Source organism: Gavia stellata, chromosome 4 (assembly GCF_030936135.1).
Source record: "Gavia stellata isolate bGavSte3 chromosome 4, bGavSte3.hap2, whole genome shotgun sequence".
Lineage (NCBI taxonomy): Eukaryota > Metazoa > Chordata > Aves > Gaviiformes > Gaviidae > Gavia > Gavia stellata.
Window position 1 is genome coordinate 13642628 of NC_082597.1, and position 24168 is coordinate 13666795.

A 24168-nucleotide genomic window follows, 5' to 3' on the forward strand; every position below is an offset into this window, starting at 1 on the left:
AAGGCAGTCTCATTTTCAGATCTCCACTGGTGTGTAGTACAGACATGGTAATTTCAGACAGATTTGATATTACATATAACAGAAACAAGCACCTTAGTCTTAGCTTAAATGATTCTTGGTGATGCTTTAAGAATTTATTTGATGCGAAAGGCTCTGTGTGAACGTAAACTGTTTCAGTGTCAAGTCACTCTTCTAGTGTTTACTTACTGATATGCGTTCATGGCAGTTATACATCTGCATACAGGGCAAAATAAATGCATGTTTTGTACAAAGTGTGGCTATTCATACTTAGTATATTTTAAAACACAGAAAGATTTAGACGTTGTGACATAAATTAGGTGCTTATTTCCTAAGCAGCAAGACATTTCTGAAGTACACTAGTTGTGTCCGTTTTACTGAAGCCATAATTTGTCTTCTTGCCTGAACTATAATGGTAAAGAAGCATGCAGTTTGATTATGGCTTGCACTTATATTATTACTCACTTATATTTTTAGTTCTCAGAAAATTGTTAACACTGTAAACAACACTTGTGTCTATACTAGAAAAAAAAGTCGCTTTGAGGTATGTGTATTGTGACTTTGCATGAGATGTGCAATCTGTGTTTGTCACCATCACCTTCAGGGAATGTTTATCAGAGGGCTGAGAAATTTGTTCCGCAGTGATGGAGTGTTCTGAACATATCTCCTGTTAGGGTATTGTTTTACATAAGCATTGATAGCCCATATATTTAAAAAAAAAAGTTTGATTAATCTTTTCTTTCACCTTTTCCAAGTTCTCTTTAGATATTAGAATTTTAAGGATATATTATTTTAAGAAAAAGAAACACAACTGGTTTTGAACACCAGTTGCAGGGGCATAATGAGGCCGAGCAGCTTTGTGCTAAGTTTGCCAAGACTGAAGTGTGGGATTGGTGAGGGATACTCAGACACCATTAGGCTATTAATAGAATATATAGTCAAATCTAATTGTGATAAGCATATTAAGGAGTAGTGGAGAGAAAGAAAAACAGCATTCTCTTTGGGAAGCCTAGATATAGAGAAGAGTTGGCTATAGTACATGCATTTAGTTAAAAACCAAAGGATAATAGGGAAGAAACACTGGGAGAAAGATCAAGAGTAATATTTAGAAAATTCAGTGGAAAATGAGGGAAAAGACAGAACAAGAGCATGGATGGAGTACACAGAAAGGTGGAGAACCACAGAGAAGAGCAAAAGGAGAAGCAAAGTTGATCTGTAATGTTTTGAGAATGTGCAGGGGGGGTGCCTATTTGATATAGTAAATGTGTCTATGCACTCATAATGAACTGTAAATTCATGCTGGCATGTATCTAATTAGAAAGCTGCACATCTCAATAAATCTTCAGTATGATTTCTATTTATCAATTAACATATTTGAATGGATGAGGAGAACAATTTAGTGAACCTTGAGCATTTTCAGTAATAACATCTATTTATATATAAAATAACTCATGTTTGTAGTGCCTCTGTTGCAACATACAAATAAAGAAATTCTGTAAACTAGAAGGTGGGAGGCAATTTATGACTACTACTTACTGTGCAAATGTATCCCTTTCACTGTTTTAATGCCTTATTGTTCTCCTGATTTGTTTATTATCTTGTTACGTGCCAGGTTTGCAAACTAGCTGAACCATAAACTGATTTTGGACTTCATATGCATATGCCATGTATATATGTGCATCTGGATTCTGAATTTTTAGTGAAATCTGTACTGTGTTAATGCAAATGACATTGTATAAGAATTTATATTCTTCTATGTTTATACACAAGCTGGTTTTTAATTCACATAGAACTTTCTTCCAAATGAACTCATTTTCTTTTGCTTGTGAACATCACCATTTGTTGCAGCATAAGTTAACTGTGACTATTGTTCCTTGTCTAGCTGTACCCCACAAAATAGGGCGGATAATTGATGGAAGCCCTGCGGATCGCTGTGCAAAACTTAAAGTTGGAGACCGGATCTTAGCTGTGAATGGCCAGTCTATTATTAACATGCCTCATGCAGATATTGTGAAGCTAATTAAAGATGCAGGTCTCAGTGTAACTCTTCGCATCATTCCTCAGGAGGGTAAGTCAATGGCCCTTAAAAACAGGAAGAAAATTTTAAGTAGCCTCCAATTAACTTGAATTATGTCACCGCTTGAAAGAACATCTTTTGTTTCGCTTTCTCAGCTGTAACATACAGCACACCAAAATTACAGCCTTAGAACTAGCTGGAATAATATCTGAATTCTTTAAAAGGTTTCTAGTTATGAAAAGGGTATTTAAAGCAAATGTGGAGGAACCTGAGAGCAAGCTGAGTACGGGCGAGTCAGTTTTAATATCTTTTGGACGAATTGTCTTCTACATGGAAAAGCACCTTTCAAGAGAGAGAGGTTTTGAGTTCATTCCCTTACATCCTGCCATAAACCAAACCAAAGTTTGGCTCACAAGAGACTGCCACGGCTGTCACCGGGCATCTTCAGCTACCAGCTACCTGTGACAAAGTGATGTGAAGGAAGACTTCAGATTTGATAGTTTCCTCCATGTATTATCACTATAAACGCACAAGGCAGGAAAGAACTGAACCCTAAATTATCTTATTTGTAAGGTGAGGATGCGGGGACAGACCCATTATTCTGGTCATTACTCCACAGCTAATCAGTGAAGATCTGTTGATGTTGGTTTCATGGGGTTTGGGGTTGATTTCAGGGCTTTTTTTTGTTTAGCGATGTGCTGTACTGGTGTATGAATTGTACTATATTAATGAGATTGTGGCTTTATATCTCAGCAACAAATACCATTAGAGCTAGGAATGTCACACAGTAAGTAATATAATTAGTTAATAACCCATGCTTCTGTTAGATGACCTTCACCTGCTGCTGCTGCATCCAGCAACAGGACAAGGAACTAGGCTGACACTGGCCATGGACAGCAGCTGGGGGAACTTATCTGTTTTGTTAAATGAATTCAGTGAAGGGAAAAACACAAACATACATGAGTTCAGAATTCACACCACAGAGCTGCAAATCAGTGGTGTATGATCACTGGAGGTCAGTTTTGCAAGCATCTACAAACAAGTGTGACACTACGTGCAGTCTGTGCAGCTTATTTAGTCCTTGTACACAGATTAATTCATATTAGCAAATTGCTAATAATTCAGTGTTAGAGATGGATACCTTAAATTCGAAAGCAAGCAGAGGTGCATCTGAGATGCAGTGCTACAAATGTTCTCCAGTGCTAGTGGTGAGAAATTATTTGTGCCCAAGGCATGGCTACCCTGTGTGACTGCGTGACACTGGACACCTCATTTGCCTTCTGATATTAGCTTCCCAGCTTATAAAATTAGGAAAAAATCTAATACTTCTGTAATATACTTTCAGGTGAAAAATACCATATAAATGCAAAGCAGTTTTAGAAGCAGCTTATGATTTGACTTGTTCATCCATAGTTATGAGAGTAATGTAGAAATGAGGGACGATATTCCCACTCTTCGCCTCTGAAACTTTGCAATACAAGAGACTCACAGATGCAAAATGGGCAATTAAAGCCTTAAGCATAGTAATTACACAGATAAGTATTGCTTATGCCTGCATGAGGAGTGTTTTAAGTGCAAATAGACAAGCTTTTTTGACAATTAAGCCTAAATTGAAAAGATTTTTAATAAAGTAGCCAAATTTTTTTAAATAATCATGAGCATAAATTAAATAAGTAGAGAGCCATTAGAAATGTGCCGTCACAGGGGAGAAACTCACATGTTAAAAAATAAAAAATAAAATCCTTCAAAATTCAAACCAGATTCAAATATAAAACTAGCCAATATCTGGATGGTGCATAGCTATTGCTGTTAGGGATGCTCAGCCATACGCATGTCTGTTCTGGACACTTTGCACCATGCCACGCTGGCCTCATTCGTTCTGTTGCAAGCAGGAATAAAAAAATATAATGTGTACCTTTGCTGTTGATAATGCATGAGCAATTACTTCTGCAGTGCTCTGTCCTTTTGTGGGTGGAGTCTCGTTTACGCTTCTTAATAGGTAAATGATGAGAAAAATAACTGTGCCAATGTGTTGGGAGAAATACATTCGGTATGATCTCAGTGCCAAATGTGTCTTCCCACAAGTGCAGCGGGGAGGCTGAAGGAAGATTGACATCCCTTATTTGTAACAAGGCTGTGAAGCCATATTTCCTACCCCATCCTCTCTGTCTTTTTGAATTTTATGTTGTTTGGAAAGAAGGATTCTGATTTTCTGCAGTGTTCCTATATGAAACCCTGGTCATTTGGCACAATGCAGTGAAATAAAACATCAGTTTAGCTGGTTAGTCAGAATTTATTGAGATTGGTTTTACTGTTCACAGTCCCCAAAGATTTAAAAAAGATAGGAAACTCTTGTTGAGCTCAAAGACAGCAGGAGCTAACACAAGTGCACCAGTGTTTTAGCTTTTGTGACAACAGTCTGTCATCCCATAACACTAGTGAAAGCAATAAAATCGTTCATTCTCTCAAAATAAAAAGTTTTCATGTATCATTATTTCTAGGCTTTAAAAGAAAGTATGAAACATGGAAGCCATTTGCCTTGTTCAACTGGGATTTAAATAATGGAGGTTGTCAAATGGAGTTATAGAAGTGACCAAGATTTCAGATCCCACAGACTATCAAAAGGAGCCCATTAGGTTCAGATGTCTTAAAATCTAATTATAACCCACGAGAGTAAAAGCGACAAAGCATAAATTTTCAGATGTAGCGTGTGACCAAAAATGATTATCGTCTACCTTTGCCCTTTATTAAATGCCGTGCTGTGACAGGTCTTTAATCTCCAGCTTCCCATTACGCAGAGCTGAACAGCCCAGCCTCGGCCCCCAGCTCGGAGAAGCAGAGCCCCATGGCCCAGCAGCACAGCCCCATGGCCCAGCAGAGTCCCCTGGCGCAGCAGAGCCCCGTCGCCCAGCACAGCCCCGTCGCCCAGCCAGCGCCTCCGCAGCCCCTCCAGCTGCAGGGACACGAAAACAGGTAAGAGCGGCTCCTCCAGCCTCTGCCTCCTGGGAGGGCCACAGGACACCCTTGTGCTGGGTCTTCATGCTGTTTCTGGCAGCTGCGAGCCACCGCTTGAACGCCTCTGACAAGACACCGTCCTGTGATTGCGCTCGCAGGGCATGAATTGCGCATGCCAGGATGATCTGTAAGTCTTGTTCAGGTATGAAACATGTTATTATGAACAAGGGTCTCGCCAAACTTCCTCGAACGTCCATCAGGTTCGTATGTTTGCCAAGGAACTAAACACTGAAGTATTCCTTGCTAATAAGTTCATTGCTAACATACTTTCTTATATCACTACATCTTACAAAATACGGGTATATCGGTATCTGATGGTGAGGTGGCCTTTTTTTTTCGTTATCTTACGTCTTTTTCTTTTTTTATCTATTAGAGTTCTGGAGTCAGGAAGATATTTTTATAACAGGTTTTATCTATGGTGTATCATTTTCCAGCCAATTTCTCATGTGTAATTTATGCATATACACTGACAAATTTATCTGTGATGGAAATTAAGTGGTAGGGGGATAGAAATTTTGTGCCCAGCTGTATTAAAAGCTGTATATGTAAAAAGCATGCTCAGGCTGTGGGATGGTACAACTTTCTGTGATCTCCAATCAACACTATTTAGTCTTTGGATTAATTTTTGGCATGTTAAATGAGTCTGATTACACTGACTGTCTTTATGCTAATCTTCAGTCACCAACATGCCTCATCAAGACCCTCTTCCCCAAATAGTAGGCGCTGGTTACAGAATTGTAACTTTTTGCTTCTGGAGATACTTGAGTTCAGTTGCGATTTAGACACTATGCCTTCTAATTCTCCTTGCTTAACAGATGTAGCACTTTCACTTGCCTGAAATTGTTTTCTCTCAATTAGTCACACTCGGCAAATTTCTTTGCCTTGTATTTCATTAAGTACTTTTTCCAAAAGTGATCACCTCCTGGAAGACACATGTTTCTGACAAAATGACAAGCTTTCACAAAAGTATCTCTGCGCAGTTTTAAGTTAGTACTAAATGTCTGTTGAATTTTCAGAGGGGACCAGTAAACTATATGAATTAAAGTTCCAAAAAGAAATTCTGTAATAGTTTTACTGAAAAGCGTAAGCTATAATTGGTCATGTCACCATCGACATATTCAGCAAAAATTACAGTGCCTCCAACTGTAAAAAAAGCATCATCTTCTGGGATACAGCTGTGGTCGTATATTGGGAACCTGCCTAAGGATGACTTTTATTCCAGAAAAACCTCTATTATTGATAGTTCATATAGTATCATTTTTCACTAGATTTTGTAAGTCAGATTACAGTTTGTTTATATACAGTTTGTTTCTGTATCAAAATCAAAATACTATAAGAAATTTAAAACTCTTAGGAATACTAACTAGTTTTTTTACTTCCAATATTAGTAAGGCTCAGTATCACTGTAAGCCTGTTTGTTCTCCATCTTCTTTTTACAGGATCATGATACTGAGTAAAGAAAGTAAGAGGATTGCTTGTATACATGCAGGTCTTATTATAGATGCCATGTACAGGTTTTAAAAGAACACGTGGTAGCAGGCTATTTTCATCTTCTCAGAAAAGTCAAAGGGAAATAGTTCTGATATTTTTATGTCTGGTTAGACATTCAGCTAATTAAGGCTAGTGTGTAGGAAGATTTGCCATAAAGTTACTGTAATTATAAAGTAATGAAGTTTTGAAACATATCTGAAACATTTTGCAATGTTTAGATTCTTTAGATTGTCTTTTCATACATAAATTAACATGATCAAAACCAATGCTCTCATTTTTTCAGAATGTAAATTTTTTTAGTCAGTAAGTACATTTCAAAATTCCTTTCACAGTCTATATACATCCATGTATCTGCATGTATACATGTACATTAATGGTCACTTGGTCAACTGAAAACTTCCAGACCAGTATTAAAGCAGAGTTTGAAATGTATATTTCCTGTATAGGAAAAAAGTATTTCCTTCAGCATCCAGGGGACAGTGTAAAATCATCCACTATGTGAAAATCTTTGTTAAATCCAGCTCAAACCACTATTACAGAATTACCTTGCTAAAAAGGTTTGGGACTTCCTTTGTGCCCATTCAGCATGTTATACGGCTGAGGTACGGAGGTTTGCAGTAGGAAACATTCCTTACTTCACCCTGAATTGTGCATTATGCACTGATTTCCATGTGGTAAGGGAGCCATTCATTCCCATCTGAGTAAATTAATTAACTAGTTGCTGTACTACAGAAAGTCACATTTTCTTTGAAATGTCAGGACTCATCTTCCTGTAACCAGTTACCAATTAAAGCAATATTTTATTCGTTATTAATTCCTCATTAACCAGGTTTGTTTTCCTTTCATCCTGTGTTACTTTTGTGCCTACTGATATAACCTGCTATGGGCTTGTAGCTGGATGGTTTCATAGGGAGTGTACAATAATACCAATAAACACTATATTAACAGATGTTATATCAAAGAATACCTTTCATTAAAAAGATAGCAGCTAGTACAAAGAATGTATCCTTTTCTAACCTTAAGAAGCTTACAATAATAACAGTTTATGTCAATGAAGCAGAGGGGCTATAAATGTCTACACTGATGTTTCATTTACTCTATAGAAACCTTAATTCTGGAAAAAAAGCACTTTTTAAACTCAGGGGCTTATTTTGTAGTGACTATTATGGGTGTTTTCATGTGCAGTTTCATCTTCCAGGTAGGCAAGGTAAGTGGGATTCAGGATGCTTTTCCTGCTCCTGTTTCTCTGAACCTAATCCTGATCTCACTGATACGAGCTGAAAAATTGCACAGTATGACCCGAGTGAAAATTGCTTATGTCCGTGTTTCAAAAGCGCTTACTGTTTTTCAGTGCCTTGACTATTTACCCTTGGAAGTTTTGCTTCTCTTTGAAAATTTGTTTCATGCAATTTTGCAGTCTGGCAGTTTGCTTTCACTCCTCAATATTGCATGTAATGCATATTTTTAATGTTTTGCCACTTTCTGAAACCAAGTCATTTTGCCTTTCTCAGTTACAGGTCAGAAGTAAAAGCCAGACAAGATGTGAAACCTGATATCCGGCAACCTCCATTTACAGACTACAGGCAGTCCTCAACGGACTACCGACAGCCTCCGCTGGACTACAGGCATCCTCCGGTGATGGATTACCAGCAGCCACCACCTCTCGACTACAGGCAGCCGCCCTTGATAGATTACAGGCAGCATTCGCCCGACACCAGGCAGTACCCTCTGTCAGAGTACAGGCAGCCCCAGGTACAAACTGAAATACTTACAGCACTCCTAAACAGAAAGCATTAGGTCTGCAGGGAGAGATCACGTATATTGCTAAAAAAGATGACATTATAGAAGAAAAAGGCACCTTTATTGGTTTTACTCTGAGTTACTATTTTTCTGTAGATGAAATTACTTCAAAACCGTTAATATTAATGAAGAACTATGTGATCTGTCAAATAACACTACAGTTATAATTGTGTGAGTATAATGTTAAATAAATGCTATTTCTAAGCTACAGGAGAGTTAAATAAAAGTTCTACAATAAGCTGCCTTTGCATCAGCAGAGCAATTTTTTTTTTATTCCTAGGAACATAATACAGTCATCAAACAGTGGATGTACTTAGGTCCGACTGCATTTCTACAGCGTTGTTGAAAATGAAGACTTTATCTCATCTCAATAAATAAATGAATAAATAAATGTGAAGCCTAACTGATAAAATTACATTTCTGTTGGTAATAGTCTGGATGAGGAGAAACTAGCTTGTGCAACTAGTTTCTTTGACATCAGGCATGATCTTACAAATTCAAAGAAATAAACCTTAGATGAAGAGTTATGTTACCTTGGACAAGACTCTGCTGATTATACTTACTGACAGTTCTGAAAGTTTGAGGATTTAGCTCAAAGTTCAGACTTTCAAAAAAATCCTCCTTTCCCCTTACACAAAGGCAGAAAAAAAAAGAAGCCAGAAAAATGTTAAATAAGAGAATGTAAACTTCTGGACACTATATGCTGGAACCATATACAGATGGTTTCTATGTCCATTATTTCAAAGGCAGACACATAAACCATATCAATGAAAATATCCAAATTCTTAAATGGGATCCAGACAACCCTCTGAAAATTCTATGCATTTCAGTGTCTAAATAGCAAATCCCTATCCCCACACGCATACGCTCTAAGATGCTTCTCAGCATGTAGAGAGATGCTTAGACTGTCTGTTTCTTACCATCTCCAGTTTAATTCTCTAACTACTGGTCTGCACAAACCCAAACTTGCTCTTGTTTTCTTCCTGCTCCCATGGCTCTTGCAATCCTGGCTGCCAATGGATCAGAAGCAACAGAGCAAGTTTCCACCCAGACCCCTCTACAGGGCTGGTGGTTAGGGTCCACCAAGGAAAAAGCTGGAAAGATGCATCTCAGTCTCTGCAGGACACAGAAAAGGAGAAGCTCAAGTCTCCTACTTCCCACCTCCTCCTCAAGGCACGTGTTTTAACCGAAGTGATGAGAGTTACCATACTTTGTGACTCCATGCAGTCCAGCCTGCTGATCATGTTAAGTTCTGTTGAGAATTTAGGAGGTGTCTCTCCTACTAATTTTTAGTTGTGATGATGCTTATACAGGAACTGCCTGTTCCCTCACTTGCCAAATTAGCACTTCTTGCATAGACATAAACACTTCTACTCAAATACCATGAAAGTATTGAGGGTGAGTATGGAAACCATCCAGAGACCATTTGGTACCAGGCAATTGCTGGATTATGCCCTTTCAGGTTGGTTTAGACTTAGGCATTTACATTTTGCTAAAGTCTCTTTTCAGAGATGGCCAAAGTCTATCAGTGCAGAAGTGTACATTGAAGGTTGCTTTGCTTATATCAATTGGATAGATGCAATTTTGAAGACATGTATTTTAAAGTTTTCTTGAATGTATACCATGACATTCATATGGTTAATTGTCTTTCATTTTGTATTTGTCTATACAGGACTTTGATTATTTCACCGTTGATTTGGAGAAAGGAGCCAAAGGGTTTGGGTTTAGTATTCGAGGAGGAAGGGAGTACAAAATGGATTTGTATGTGCTGAGATTAGCAGAAGATGGACCAGCAATAAGGAATGGAAGGATGAGGGTAAGTAAAATGTATTGTACCAATTTGTTCAGCCTTTACAGATATGTTTGCTGATGGGGTCAAAGAGAAAGCAGTTATTTTCATCTCTGATCAGGTTTTAAAGAACCAATGCCAAACACCTCTAATAATATAAACTTGTCCTGGAAGAGCTGAAGAAATTACTTGAAACATACAGTAGGTCTGTGTAGTTTCTTTGTGGAATAAATGTATTACTTCTTGTTGATAGTCGTTTTACTGTGTTATATATTTTTCTCCTTATTCTTTCAGTCATACCTAAGCAACTTAAAAATCTCTGACAAAGAGTTTGGTATTTCTTTGATAATAATATCAGCATAATTAACAGTTATCTCTCTAACCACAAAAACAAAGTGATAGCTATGAAACCTAAGACCTGATCTGTCTAATTTAATCAAGCTGTCTTCATAGTGTTCGTTATGTTTGTTTATTGATATTATTCAACCTTGTTTGTAGGGATCAGTTTTCACTATTTGTCTGTGTCTTAGTGCATTCGAGTCCTGTACCGGTAGAAATTATAATAACACCACATCCAAATACTGAATCTAAAAGCATTCACTTAAGAAATTCCATGATTAAAAAAATACATGTTCTGTGTAGGAAAAATAACCTAATAAAAATAGATGGTTTTAATCTGTCCAGTTTGTCCACAATCTGTCCAGTTGTGCTAAAGAAGAGGCATAAACTCAACAAGGGTTGCTGATACCTTGCAGAATAGTGAGTACACAAAATGCAGAAGGAGAAAACATTGGTGAGACTACCAAGAGTCAACACAAAAAATGTATTTATGTATCTAATTAGTGCAGCCTTGTTGAACCAATATTTAATTATAAAGATTGTCAATGGAAATTGTGTTCTGTACAGTAGTAATAGCACATTTTGCAAATGTCACGGTTGTTACACAGATTCTGTTTCATGACCCTAACAATCTCACCAAGTTTGACTTCATACTGAAAGCGCATTGTCATCGGTCTAAATGTACAGTCAGAGACTTTCTGTGTATAACTCAGGAGTTTTATTATACTTCAGATCACTCTTAATTTGCCCACTTTGTAGAATTTTAGGAGTCAGTTAGCCCTCAGTTGTACCATGGAGTGCAAACCCTTGGCACTGGGATCTTGCGTAAGGGAGCGATGGCAAAAGTCCCCATGACAAGGAAGCCAGGCAGGCAAGTAGGCAGGCAACTGGTAACTGAGAAATACTCCCACAGTATTTGTTGTGTGAAATATAGGTGAATTAATGCACCAGCTAGAACTTTAACTCAAGAATATTTTCTCTAGTGAGTGTTTTTATTCTTCCCTTTACTGTAGCACTATCACAGTCAGTTGTTCTTAATGAAAAGCTGTAAGCGAGATGTACATCATCAGCCATAATGTGATTAAAGATGAGGAAAAAGTTGTGCTTTTAACAAGCTCTGGAATCATGTATTTGGAAACATATGGTTAAGATTACAGAACAATAGAAGAACAATGCCTTTAGAGAGGGTTCATTTCAAATAATGACCTGTATTAGGAAAAAAACTAACATATTAAAATCTGTGCATCATTTGAATAAACCGGTACCACAGAATAAAGCTGGACTATCCACTCTGTGAATAGCCTAAATATACAGTGTGTAACAAAAATACACAGCTTTTTTCAATTTCATTAGGAAAAGTCTGGTATCTCATAACAAAAAATGTTAATATATTTTCTAAAATAACTTATTTTAAATTTTTTTTGTTGATGTGGGCACAATACACAGCCAAGTGTTATTCTGGCCAGATAGTTGTAACTGGGTTTTTTCTCCCTTTTAAAAGCGTCATTCTTTGGAATCAGTTTTACCCTCCAGCCTTGTCACTGAGTCTTGTGTTGTATTCTCCTGTTTAACAGCCATTTTAACCTGACAGTCACAAATGGGTTTGGAACTTGCAAGACTTTTATCTCCAGTGACCTGTAACTGATGGACAGCAGAAGCTCAAGAAACAGCTTCTTCAAAACAAAAAATAGAAAAACAAAACAAAAAAATAATAATTGCTGACAGGAATAGAGTATATAGTAAGACGAGCGAAGAAAGCAGAGTTCTGTACCCATATCTCCTTTCCTAAAATTACATCTGCTGTCAATAATGCAGGGTCATTCCCATTTCTTGGGTGGGACCACCAACCTGCTTGCTGCAGTTCTGTATCTATCTGTTTCACAGATGCATCTCTATAGCAAAATATGCAAAAATCTGCTCAGTGATTCTCGCTTCACATACCATCGTCTTTAAGGATCAGATTCTCTGATCCTAGGCTTTCAGCACTGGGGATAGTAAACCATGCTTATGTGGTAGGATCTTATCAGGAGCATTTTCCAGCTAATAGTTCTTCTCATGATCTACTTATCTCCATTATTGTTTTGCTCCCTGTCTCCTCCTCCTTGAAGAGCCTTCTTTGATTTAACTGAAGCCTTACAGAAAAACATGAAGCAGGTAACACAAGGTGCAGATCATTCTTATAGAAAGAAATGATGCACATAACTCCACCATTGTTCCCACTCACCAAGCCAAGAAAAGAAAAATTGAACCAGCTAAGCCGTTGAAAAAAGTAAGTCATATAATGAAACATGTTACCTGTAAAGCATTTAGATGTAATAAGTAAACGTATTCCACAAATAACATTTTGTTGTCAGTCTAGTTATAGCTAGAAAGCCCTGATAAAGGCATATTCATGTTGATATAAATTTCCGTACTTTACATAAATAAATAAAAGAATATAAAGTACTTTAAAGTAATAGAGCTACATCTATACTAGTGGGTTTATAAATTTGTATAATCAAAGCAATGCAATCTCTAACTGATTGCTCCAGAAAGGCCAGTCAAAGTCTGCATGTTGTAGTCTGTTAGGGGGCACTGCAAAACCGTAGTGATGGGATGAGCCCAACAGCTATATTCCACTGTGAAGGTTCTAAAAATTTGGAAGTCTATCAGCACACATTCAAAAGATTCTGAGGTCTAAATACATGTAAAAGTGTTATGCATTACAGATGCAGAGTATAAATTCAAAGAAGTAAAAGTTAAGATTATAGGGAATCATATGTAAATCAAGAACCGGTATGGAACTATCTCTGTAAAAGAAAATGGAATAGATCCATTGCAGAGGAAGGTAAGTATGAAAGGAATACAATATACCAATAATAGGAGCAAAGAGATATTGAACAAAAAGGCAATGATGAAACAGCATGAAGAAAGTGACACCAAAATCAGGGCATCCTTATGACACTTTCAGTTTGATCTTCAGGCTTTTATGAGCTCCAGTGAAGCCTGGGAGCAGATGAGAGAACAGACTCATAGAGCAAGCACTGGAAGTGATGGTCTTCCACTGGCCCTGCCAGAACCGTCTGGATTTTAAAAGGTTGATGCAAGGGGGAAAAAGGTTTAATGAAGCTTGTTATCACATCACCATTTCCAATTAGAAGTCCTGGTCTTCCTTCCCACTGGGAATGGCATGCTAGGCACTTTGTGTTTTTATTGGAAATGAATCCACTGAGGAACACCCCATTTTAGTATTACAAGATCTAAAATAGTCTTTAATTGCCCTTCATGACTGATGGAGCTTTCTGCTTTGATTTTCTGCGGAATTGTTCTGGGAACCAGAAAGGTGGAAGAACAGTGAGTTGATGTCATACAGAGTTCATCAGTCTCACCAGCATATTGCTTTTCTACTCGAGGATCCCTTTCTGCCAGCCTATATAGACACTGCATTATGTCTTAAGGTTCGACAAATTATTCCCTTAAAAACAGTTTTAAAACTTTCACAGGCTTATTACACTGTTCTTAGTCGTGGCACTTTTACATGCACTGAGACGTTTATTTGGGCTCATAGACTCTGCTTCTGCAGAAAGCCCAAGCATACATCCTAGTTTAACTTGGATTAATCTGTCACAAGACATGGGAAAGAAATGTCCATCAAAGGACCCAGAAGTCTACAGGAAGAAGTGTTTCTTCACATGCGTCCTCTGCCTGCATGGTTAGTAAGCTATTCTCAACCAGTGTTGGAGAGCCACAGCTATAATTGTGTAACTTCATATAAAACCTTATGTCAGGTCATACAACACAATTACCTTCAGCAGGATTTTACTGCAATTCATCGATAAGACATTTGGAGATCCAACGCGGAAGAACTCTGTAGGGGGGAGCCTCATCGCTACACTGGAAGTAGACAGAGATCCTTCTTGATTCTGACTGCTGAGCAGAGAGCAAGCTACAATGGTTAATTCTGAAAAGCCTACCACAGCAAAGGTTTACAGAACTTGAAACACGTGACTCAAAATAATTCCAGCAAACTAAGTGAATTTTCACAAAGAGCGATATCTTACAAATTAGGAGTAATGAAGAAAAGTTTCACTAGATCTAAGGAAAATACTATAAAAGAAAACATGACTATCCAAAACTTTAAATGGCAGATAGACTCAGGATCGGCAAGTACCAGAAATATAAGACTCTGTATGCACCGTGGTAAAAAAGGACTAAATAGGACCATGTCTGTGCTCCATAAGACAAGGATGTATTAAAAGAACCATGAGAAAAGTCTGGAGAATTATTAGTGCCTTTGATATCTTATCCTGAACTGGCAGAGGTCTGAGCACATCAGGACTCCATTTCTCAAGTAAACCTAACATCAGGAAAAAAATTTGAAACAAGTTAGTGGTGGCAATATTGGAAAATAAAGCTGCAAGGTCTAGTCTCAGAGTAGGGCATGGTGTACACACTATCAGTGATAGTATTATTGAGTTGAATCAGCCACCAGAGATGAGGGACGTAACACAGCCAATGTGGAGCACAGTCCCCAAAGCCTTTGAAGATTCAAAGAGTACTGGCAAATTTTTTACAGGTCTATTTAGATAAGGCTCGCGATAACTCATACTTTATTCTTGTCTCATGTTGAGGACAATGATCAGCAGAGCTCTACCTGCAGATCTCTATCCCTTGCTGCCTTAGAGATGGGGAACAACTGACTGCTCTCAGGAGAATTGTTAAGGATGGTCGTAGTGTTTGTTAGATGTGTGAGATATGACCAACAGATCTCTTATTGCCTTGAATGATATCTCCTGCAGCCAGCATATGTATTGAAACCAGCATCAAAAAAAGAGCCTGTGGCAAAGGGCTGCAAAGATACAGAGTATCTTGCACAAATGGTTTTAGTAATGCAAAATTCATGAAGAATGAGAGTGAAATGTGCTTTTTCATACACAATGTGCATCTGTGTCATTTTGTCACTTTGTGAGTTACATCCTTTTTTTCATATCTTCCATGAAAGTCATACTTCTCATCTCTGACATTTCTAGATTCATTGTCTTGTCAACTCATTTTTCTCAGTCCATGTACACCAGTTAGCCCTATCTCTAGCTTCCTCATATCTCGTAATACTACATTATTTTTCTCATTCTTTTGTAGATTTTGCTTATATATTTGCAGAACAGACATCTGAAATAGAGGCACTGCAGGTTTTTTTATCTTTCATGCTTTGCAGTCCTCCTTTGACTCTTCAATCCTTTTTCCTGTTTGTTGCTTTTCCTGTGGTCTGTGCCCCTCTCTTTGCTTCAGTTGTACACAGTTGGAGATAAAAATAGGCACAAGGTACAGGAAGCTCCTACAGTGTCAATTATGAGCTTCTGTGTTGTTGCAGAGGAATCTGTGTGGCCTTGCTTTGTCTGTTCTAGCTGGCCGAGTGAGCAGCGCAGTGAGACTCACAATAGTAACCAACCTGTGCTGTGGACAGGTTCACAGTATTCTGCAAACTAGCACAATTTGTGTATTCCATCCTTTCCCATGATAAGACTTCACACCAACCTTATTTGTGGTTATTCAGGAAACTTCATCCACCTACACCAAGAATTATTCCTAGCAAAAAGAGATAATTCAGTATTCAAGAGCTAAGGGTCAAAAAAGGCAGGCAGACAAGAGGTACCCTGTCTCTTGTTTGGAGGAGAACAGAACTAAAGTTTCAAATCATGGAAGGCATAAGTATTACATTTGAAACTGCTGTCAAAACCCATGTATGAGCATTTGACGGCATTCAAAACTGACATTTCCCTCTTTGTAAATGTCCTAAATACAAGGTCAGGCAACTTCTTTTGGTTTTTTTTCCTTCTGACAACATGACTTGTGCATTCATGTTTGCAATAAGAGAGACAGAGTGCCTATGAAACTCGTAACCTGATATTAAAGCCCTCCCTTGAGCTATAGGAGACATAATTTTAAGTCCCCATTGAAAAGCCTAGAGACCAGGCTTCTAAACAGTAGGGTGCCATGTAATAGTTGGCTATTGCTAACTGTGTCTCCCGGAAGAAATTAATTAGGATCAAGACTAACTCTTCAGGTTTCTCAAAGGAATAGGCAGTATGTAGGCAGCTATCTATCTGGGCTCTGTAAACTGTATAATAGTGGAGTTTAACAAGGACGCTCCTGAACATCTGAATTCAGGCACACAGAAATCACTTGAGCTATGGGTTCAGTGGATAGATAGGCAGAGCTGAAAAGCAGGCAAAGTTTAAAGCACCTTTAGTTAATTATGTCCCTGCAGTGTCTGGAAAGGCTTTTATACCACGCAAAGCAGAAGTCTTTTTCTTCTGTGTTCATCATGGGATTTTTCCATTTCAGCTTTCTTGATTGCTTGTTGTTACACACATTTAGCTTGGTGTTTATCTAGTCACTTTATTACTGCATCCATTTTTAGCAGACCTTGATTTGTAGGTTTTTAAAAGATCAAAGTCATCTGTTTCCACCAATTAAGGAATCATTCCCTGTCTGAGGCTTGAACATAACACAGCTTTCACAGACACTTCTTTTAAGCCCATATCATCATATGTAAAGTATCATCATTCTTTTTAAAATGTATTTTTAGTAGCTGTTTTCTTGCACCTCAGAGAAGACAAAATCCAAGCGGAATTGGCTGGACTGACACATATACTGTTTTGTGAGATTCCCATTCCATGGCCAAATTTTGTACCAGAAATCACATACAGCTCCTGTAGCTTCACCAACAGAGACCTTCCCCTAATCTTTGTGATTCCATGCATTACTGCTATATTTCTTCAATCCCTTCAGAACAGAGTCTAATCTTAGTTATCTCAGCTTTTTGTAGTCCTATTGCCAAAGGAAAGCGATGAATATGAAAAAGCGTTGATCGTCAACAGGACTGATTGATTGTTTCCTGACAGAGACTATCCAATAAAAGCTCAAAAGGAAGAATGAACGATTTCATACTCTACAGTAAATGGAAATCTTAAAGAGCACGTTGCCATGCAGACCCCACAATTTGCACTGGCTCCTCACTGGTATAGAGCCTCTCCTAGATTTCTTGTTAATGAAGAATAGAGCATCTGTTTGAGATGCTCCATCGTTGATTAACCCCACATCAAAGGGTTATTTCTTACAGTCTACAGTGGAATACACCCGAGTTTGCAGTCAGTAAGTATAGCAAGCAAGAAGTAGCTCAGCAGCTTGACAGTGATTAGAGCAAAAAGTATTAAAAATAAGAGGCAAGCAGTTGTCACACAGTAGAGATAGCAGATAACAGACACAGACATTTCTTTACGCAATCAAGAAAGCTGCAGCAAGGAAATGGGAAGAAGGCAAGAATGGCTTCATCAGTCATGATCTTCTTACAAACATTTAGGGCAATCACTGTGTCCAAAAATAAACCAAGGATTGGTCAGTGTAATCCTTACTTTTTGCCATAGCAAACTTTGGGCTCCTATTTTGGATCAGAAAGAAAGCTGAAGACTTTGAGATATACTGCTGAGTGACTCATGCGAATATCCAGGTCTCAAAAGGCAGTGAAGTCCTATGTTCAGAATATTGGAGAAAAGTAGATATTGCTGTTGCAAAGCCTCTTGCAAGTTTACTGTAGTCACAGCAAGCATAAAAGTGGAAGGAGCAGTGGTACGTCCTATGAACCAAAAAGGTCTTCCCCAGGTGGTGTGCTGGGAGCAGTAGAGAGTCAGCTGCTGAGCGCTTGACATGAGTGAGGGCTTGAGAAGGCCATCAGAAACCCCACTGAAAATTCACTAATATTTAAATATAAAATATTGACATTATGCCCACACATAAGGGACAGAAGAACGTTCCAGAAGCATACAGTGCTCTACCAGCCTCTGTTTGACTAAGGTCCTGTGCATACATCTGAAAGACAATTGCCTACAGAGTGATTCATGTCAGTTGAATAGCCAATCTTTTCTACATAAGTAGCACTTACTCTTAAAACCTCCAGCATACCTGGCTTACTTTATGTTGTAATATAAATCTTACCTTCGTAGTAAGTGTTCAGTGAATGTCAACATTGTCATTACAATGGAGCACAAAGACAAAGATATTCTTAGTCCCATCCATTTATTCTGTGATTTGTGATCCATCTGAACAGTACAGGAAGATGTTAGCTATGCTTTCCCACCAAATTGCATGTCCCTTTGGGGTAATCTCATTCACACGCCAATTCCCTACTACATGCATCACTGTCCAATCTGGGTGTGATTGATCTGAACTCTGAGAATTCAACTGGGATACTCGAGCATAAGAGCTGTATGCCAGCCTGCGGCAAGAGGAGCTCAATGCCGGGTTAGTGTAATTGGCAGAACTCAAGGAAGAATATATTGCTATGCAGACATAAAGCTGATCAACATTATTGTGTCTGCACAACAAAGAAATGCAAGCTGAGGTCCTCGGGGATCCTGAATATATTTTGACAGTGTAAAAGCTTAATAAATCAAGAGCAAATTAACTGTAGGTGAACTATTATTCAGCATTTCTCCAAAAAGCTGTGTATGTTTTTCAGAATTTGTTTGCAGAGAGGTGAGGAGAAAGAATATTCCTCTCACACATGTAATTAACATCTTTCTTGCAAAAATGTACTCAATTTGACACATTCAAAGTGTCCTTGTAACTCTATGCCTAATAGCAAAATCCTTCAAGCCAGCTGTGAAAAAGAACAAGTTAATAATCTTGCTAAAAATGGTTTAGTATGAAATTTTAAGAATAAAATACTTAGTTGGCAGGCAGGTACCATATTTAAATCTGTATTTCATAGTAGACTTATAAAGGTTTTCAGATCTAAAAAATTAACTAGCCCTTAAAAAAATAAGAATCAAGAATGTTAGAAAAAAATGAACACACCAAATGACTCTGCTCTGATAACTGAAACATTTTGTTCAGCAACAGGAATGACAGAGGCAGCCTCTCTTCTGTGTTTTCCCAAACCGCAACAAGTAGAAATTGAAATAGATCACCTATGAAGGTAAAAGGATACGATATTAGAGCCATTCCTATGGCCCACCCAGCCCAGTATCCTCACTCCAACCAGGACAAGTAGAGGATGCCTGGGAAAGGAATATAGGACAAGTATAAAATGATTCTTCAATGGGTATAGCAACATCCAAGGCCCTGGCAATCAGCAGTTTACAGGGTTTTTTTATGCTGGAATTTTCATATTTAATATCTAGGACTATTTTTTTAACCATTTATTTGAATTTGCTCTGCTTTTGACATTCCTGATCTACCATGTCAACGGATTCCAAAGCTAAATGCTCACGTTGTTTGAAAAAAATCCTTATTTTATTTGTAGCTACAACATAATAATCTTATGATTTCTTCCTCATTCTCCTATCATTGCTTATTCTATCAACATATCCATCTTTTTCCCACTGAAGCTTACCAGTCAATTCCATCCTGCCTCATAAGGGAGCTGTTCTTTACCCTTGACCAGCCTCACCGGCCTTCTCCGAACCACTTCTCAGTCTACTACATTCATTTGGAGGAGGAAGCACCAGAACAATCTGTCATTTTCAAGATATTGGTGCTCCTAATGACATAACGATGGTTTCTCCTTTTTTCTCTATTCTTTCCCACATGGTTAATATTCTGTTTGCTTTTTTGACTGGGCTGACATTTTCAGCGAGCTAACCGCAAGGACTATGAGATCTTCCTCTTCAGGGGTAACGGTTAATTTAGAGTGATTGTGTATGTAATTTTCCACATGTACTGTACTTAGCGCTTAGCACTTAGCACCACTGAATTTCACCTGCTGCTTTAACGCACAGTATTGTGCTATCTTTTTACGGCTTTTAACTTTAAATTTAGATTTTACAATCCTGCATGGTATTGTGTTGCCTGCAAACCTTATCACCCCAATCTTCAACCTCTTCACCATGCCGTTTACAAATATGCAGAACAGAATAATCACTATGGTAAGGTCTTTTGATTGTGAAAATTGACCACTTATTTAAAGCATTTTTTTCCCAGAATTTAATCTCTTACCTAGAAGACCCTATTCTTTCTCATCCCACAGCAGAGCCTTTACTGAAGGCTTTACTGTTAAAAGCTTTCTGAAAATGTCAGTATACTAACCAGATCACATTTATCTATATAGTCATTGACAGCTCCAGTGACCTGCAATAGATCTGTGAAGAATGGCTTCCCTCTACAAAAGCCACACTGACCCCTCACCACTATATCATCATTATCCATGTGCCAACTAACCTTCATCATCCTTATTGCTTCCTTCTGTCTGCTCAATTGAACACGAGCCTCGCTTGGTTACTTTGCAGGACCGTCCTTAAAGACTGGTGTCACACTTGCCATTTCCCATTCCTCTGCTACTCAGCAGTTTACTGATTCAGGCAGTGGTTTGCGTCCTGTAGCTACTAGTTCAGCGGCTTCATATCCAAATTCCTTTAGAGTCGAGGATTAATGCTATCTACTTCTGATGGTTTCTTACTATCCATTTCCTATGTTTGTTCTAAAATCTTTGCCACTGACCCTGCTGTTGGAGTCAGCTCCTCGGACTCACCCCTGTGGTGCGCAGACCTTCTGCAGGAGTTTTGCTGCCCTCCTCTAGCGAACATCGACGCAAAGAATTAGTCTAACTTTTTTCTGCGGTCTTTTCTGCCTTGAGCCCAAACTATCTTTTGAGATCTTGGTTCTCTGGTAGGCTCCACACCTCTGGTATGTCTGAAAGCATATTCTTAGTTCTTACATTTTAGCATTTTTCCTCCTCAAAATCTTTCTGAGGTTTAACTTGTTAGAGTTTATGTTCTTTTCTGTTTTGCTGTTTGGATGCGACTTTGGATGAAGCAGTCTCCATGACCATCTATGCCCAGGCTTCTATGTAGGATCTATAAAATTGACTTGTCAAATCTTGATTTTTTTTTTTTTGCTTTTACCTAATGGGAACTGCCTGAGACCATCCAGAAGATACCAGAAAATTTTCTTCTTCCTTTTTAACAGTCTCTACTGGTTCCCACCCATGACTGTAGTGGTGAAGTACATGCTATTAATATTACATTATGCTACACTGAGTCATCCTATCTCTATTTAAAAAAGGTAATGGTATATCAATTAACTCCAGTAAGAGTATGAATTTTCCTTTTCTCTTTGACACCTTTAATTCACATATACATGGATTATTTTGCAGCAATGCTGCAGAAGACATCAAGTCTTCTGCAGTACCAGAAGTCCTCTTTGCTGTCTTGTTAGCCACCCACAACTGCTAACTCCATTTCTCTCTCCTGCCCTCCCCATTCTCCACAGACACTCGGTCATGCACTTTTTCCACTTGCCAAGCTTTCTTTCTGTAGCAGCACTTCCAATGTTTCTCCCTCTCTCCGGAAAAGGTGAAAAAGTGAAAATAAAAAAAAGGTAGAGCACCTGCTGAGGAGTGATGTGAAAGCCATTTCATGCTCCGCACCAGCTCAGTCCATGCCCTATGGCCCCTCCCTTTCCCGCAGCGTGCCCTCGCCTTTTGGGCAGGAGGCAAGAGCGGCTCTCTGCGGGAACAAGGACCTGGGCATTTCCAGGGGTAAGAATCTGCAGCTGCTTAAACAGCTGGTTGGCCACAGAAAAAAAGAGTTTGTGACTCTAAACCTTCATGGGTGGTTGCTTCAAAAGTGGCATGGGTTACCTTAGTGTAATTCCTCCAAAGAGAAATGCCATGTCTCTTACTGAGGTAGGCAAGCTCACATACCTAAAATGCACTGGACGGAGTCAGGACTAGAAATATCCCATAGCTTTGCTCAGGCCACACATTACACCTGGGATTTCCAGGCAGTACAGATTTTCTGCCGTGAGGAAATTTGCACAGCAGATATCCAGCCCGGGCCTAACTCCAGGCAATGATATTAGGGCTTGACAGTACTTGGAAATTCACCAAAATAGATATTCTGGAGTTGCCATTCGGTCTCCAAGTACAAAGAATCTCTCACCCTTTTGGACTCATTAACAATAACAACAGCAACAAATAATATGCAAAAAATGTTTCTGTTATAAAAATAGAATGCCCATATAAAAGGAATTAGGAGAAATTAGTCTCTTTCCTGAGGTTTAATTATAAAACCCGTTAATAAAATGACAGATAGCAATGCCCTCTGCACAAATCATTTGAGGCTGCTTTTATCATTAGATTTCCTCATTTAACATAGAATGAAAATGTGCATACACAATTAATTTCATTTTGTGCAACCAGGAACTACATACCTGCTTGGAGACTGTTCCTTATGCACTGACAGAGGCAAACGTACACAAGGCTGTCATCAGTAGTTTAAAAGTACATTGAGCAAGGAAAAACCTCTTTACTATATTAAAGTGATATGTATTTCCTTCTGATTTAGCCCGCTTCTGAAATTCTGTTTATACGTATGGTTGGCTTTTTTTTAACAAGACAGGTAATAATTGCTATAAAATATGGCCAGAACAAAGACTCCGCAGCTAAACTCACACGTACTAGAGGCACTTTATTCTAATGATTCGGAGAAGCTTTACAATTTTCTTTCTAATTAACCTATCAATAGTGATGTCACTTAAACACTCCTTAGGAATATTATCTTCTCATTATTGCCAGAAAACATGCTGCCCAATTTTATAGCTCAGTTGTTCTTACGCATGGATGGAGCGTCTGAATTAACTTGAACTGAATTTTTTTAAGAGACATTTCCCATACACACAAACTACTTTCATAATTACATTTAAATCATTAATAGTCGACTTCAAAAACTTTAAGTGGGGGAGAAGCATTCAGTGTTTACTTTGTGCTTGCACTTTGTAAGAATGTAATAGAGGAGCATTCTCTTTATCAAATGCCATCAGGTCAGGAGGAGAACTGATGGGTTTGGGTAGGCATTTATCCCAAACAGCATGGAAATGCATCCAGGGCCATGTTCTGTCGGAAGAAAGAAACACAATGTGAAATCAATGTGTGTAAATTTGCCAGATTCATCGCTGAAAAGAGCATGTTTCTTCAGAATAAATAGAGCTCAGGCAGCAGCCGTGCAAGCTTCCCAGGCTGGCGTGCCAACAGGCTTCAACCGTAAGCTGGTGGGAACGTCTGGAGGGTGCGGAGGCTGATCACTCCAGCTTTTTGGTCTTTGCTGAAGACTGCCAGGAAGGTTACAAATCAGAGCTGATGCCAGTCTGGGTGGTGTCCCACGATGCAGGGCCTGCCTGTTGGGAGTGGGAAGGGGTCCATCAGTTCATTTCGCATGACTGGTCACCAAACCGCTGCCAGCCTTGCGAAGGGATGCATTCGTTACAGCTCCACGCACGGACCCCCTGTAATGACACCTTCAAACTAAAGTTTATTCCAAAGAGCCGAAGGCAGTCTGTGGCTTTGTGAGATCAAAATATTGTATTTCAACGGCTGCGCTCTCAAACCTTTTCCCTGCTATTTGTGGATTTGAAACTTGGTGATTAGGACGCATGCATCCTCTCAGGCTGTCAGGCAAAAAGTGTACCTGAATGGCATGGGAGCTGAAGGCATTATTTTAGGGATGGCTAAATCTCCAGATGTGGGGAATTGTTTTTCCTGTTAATTTCTTGACAAAAATGAAATCCGTAAAGTGTAAAGTGACAGAGGACCTAAATGTCACGCAAAATGATAATGTTGCTACATTGAAGTTTATCTTTTAAAATATTCTGGTGTTTCATCTGAAAAGCTTTATATCTCCACAGAAGGCAGGCTGCTGAAATGCCTCTTAAAAATAATGGCCTG

General features: G+C 38.6%; 1 protein-coding gene across 1 annotated transcript in view; it reads left to right on the forward strand.

The window, feature by feature from the left end:
• The window catches only part of MAGI2 (membrane associated guanylate kinase, WW and PDZ domain containing 2), a 765547-nt gene that overhangs the window by 714337 nt on the left and 27042 nt on the right, over nt 1-24168 (forward strand). The window contains exons 17-20 of the mRNA XM_059815959.1: nt 1901-2086; nt 4834-5008; nt 8053-8293; nt 10014-10157. Of these exons, the coding sequence (XP_059671942.1) occupies nt 1901-2086; nt 4834-5008; nt 8053-8293; nt 10014-10157 (746 nt within the window). The remainder of the gene's footprint in view (nt 1-1900; nt 2087-4833; nt 5009-8052; nt 8294-10013; nt 10158-24168) is intronic.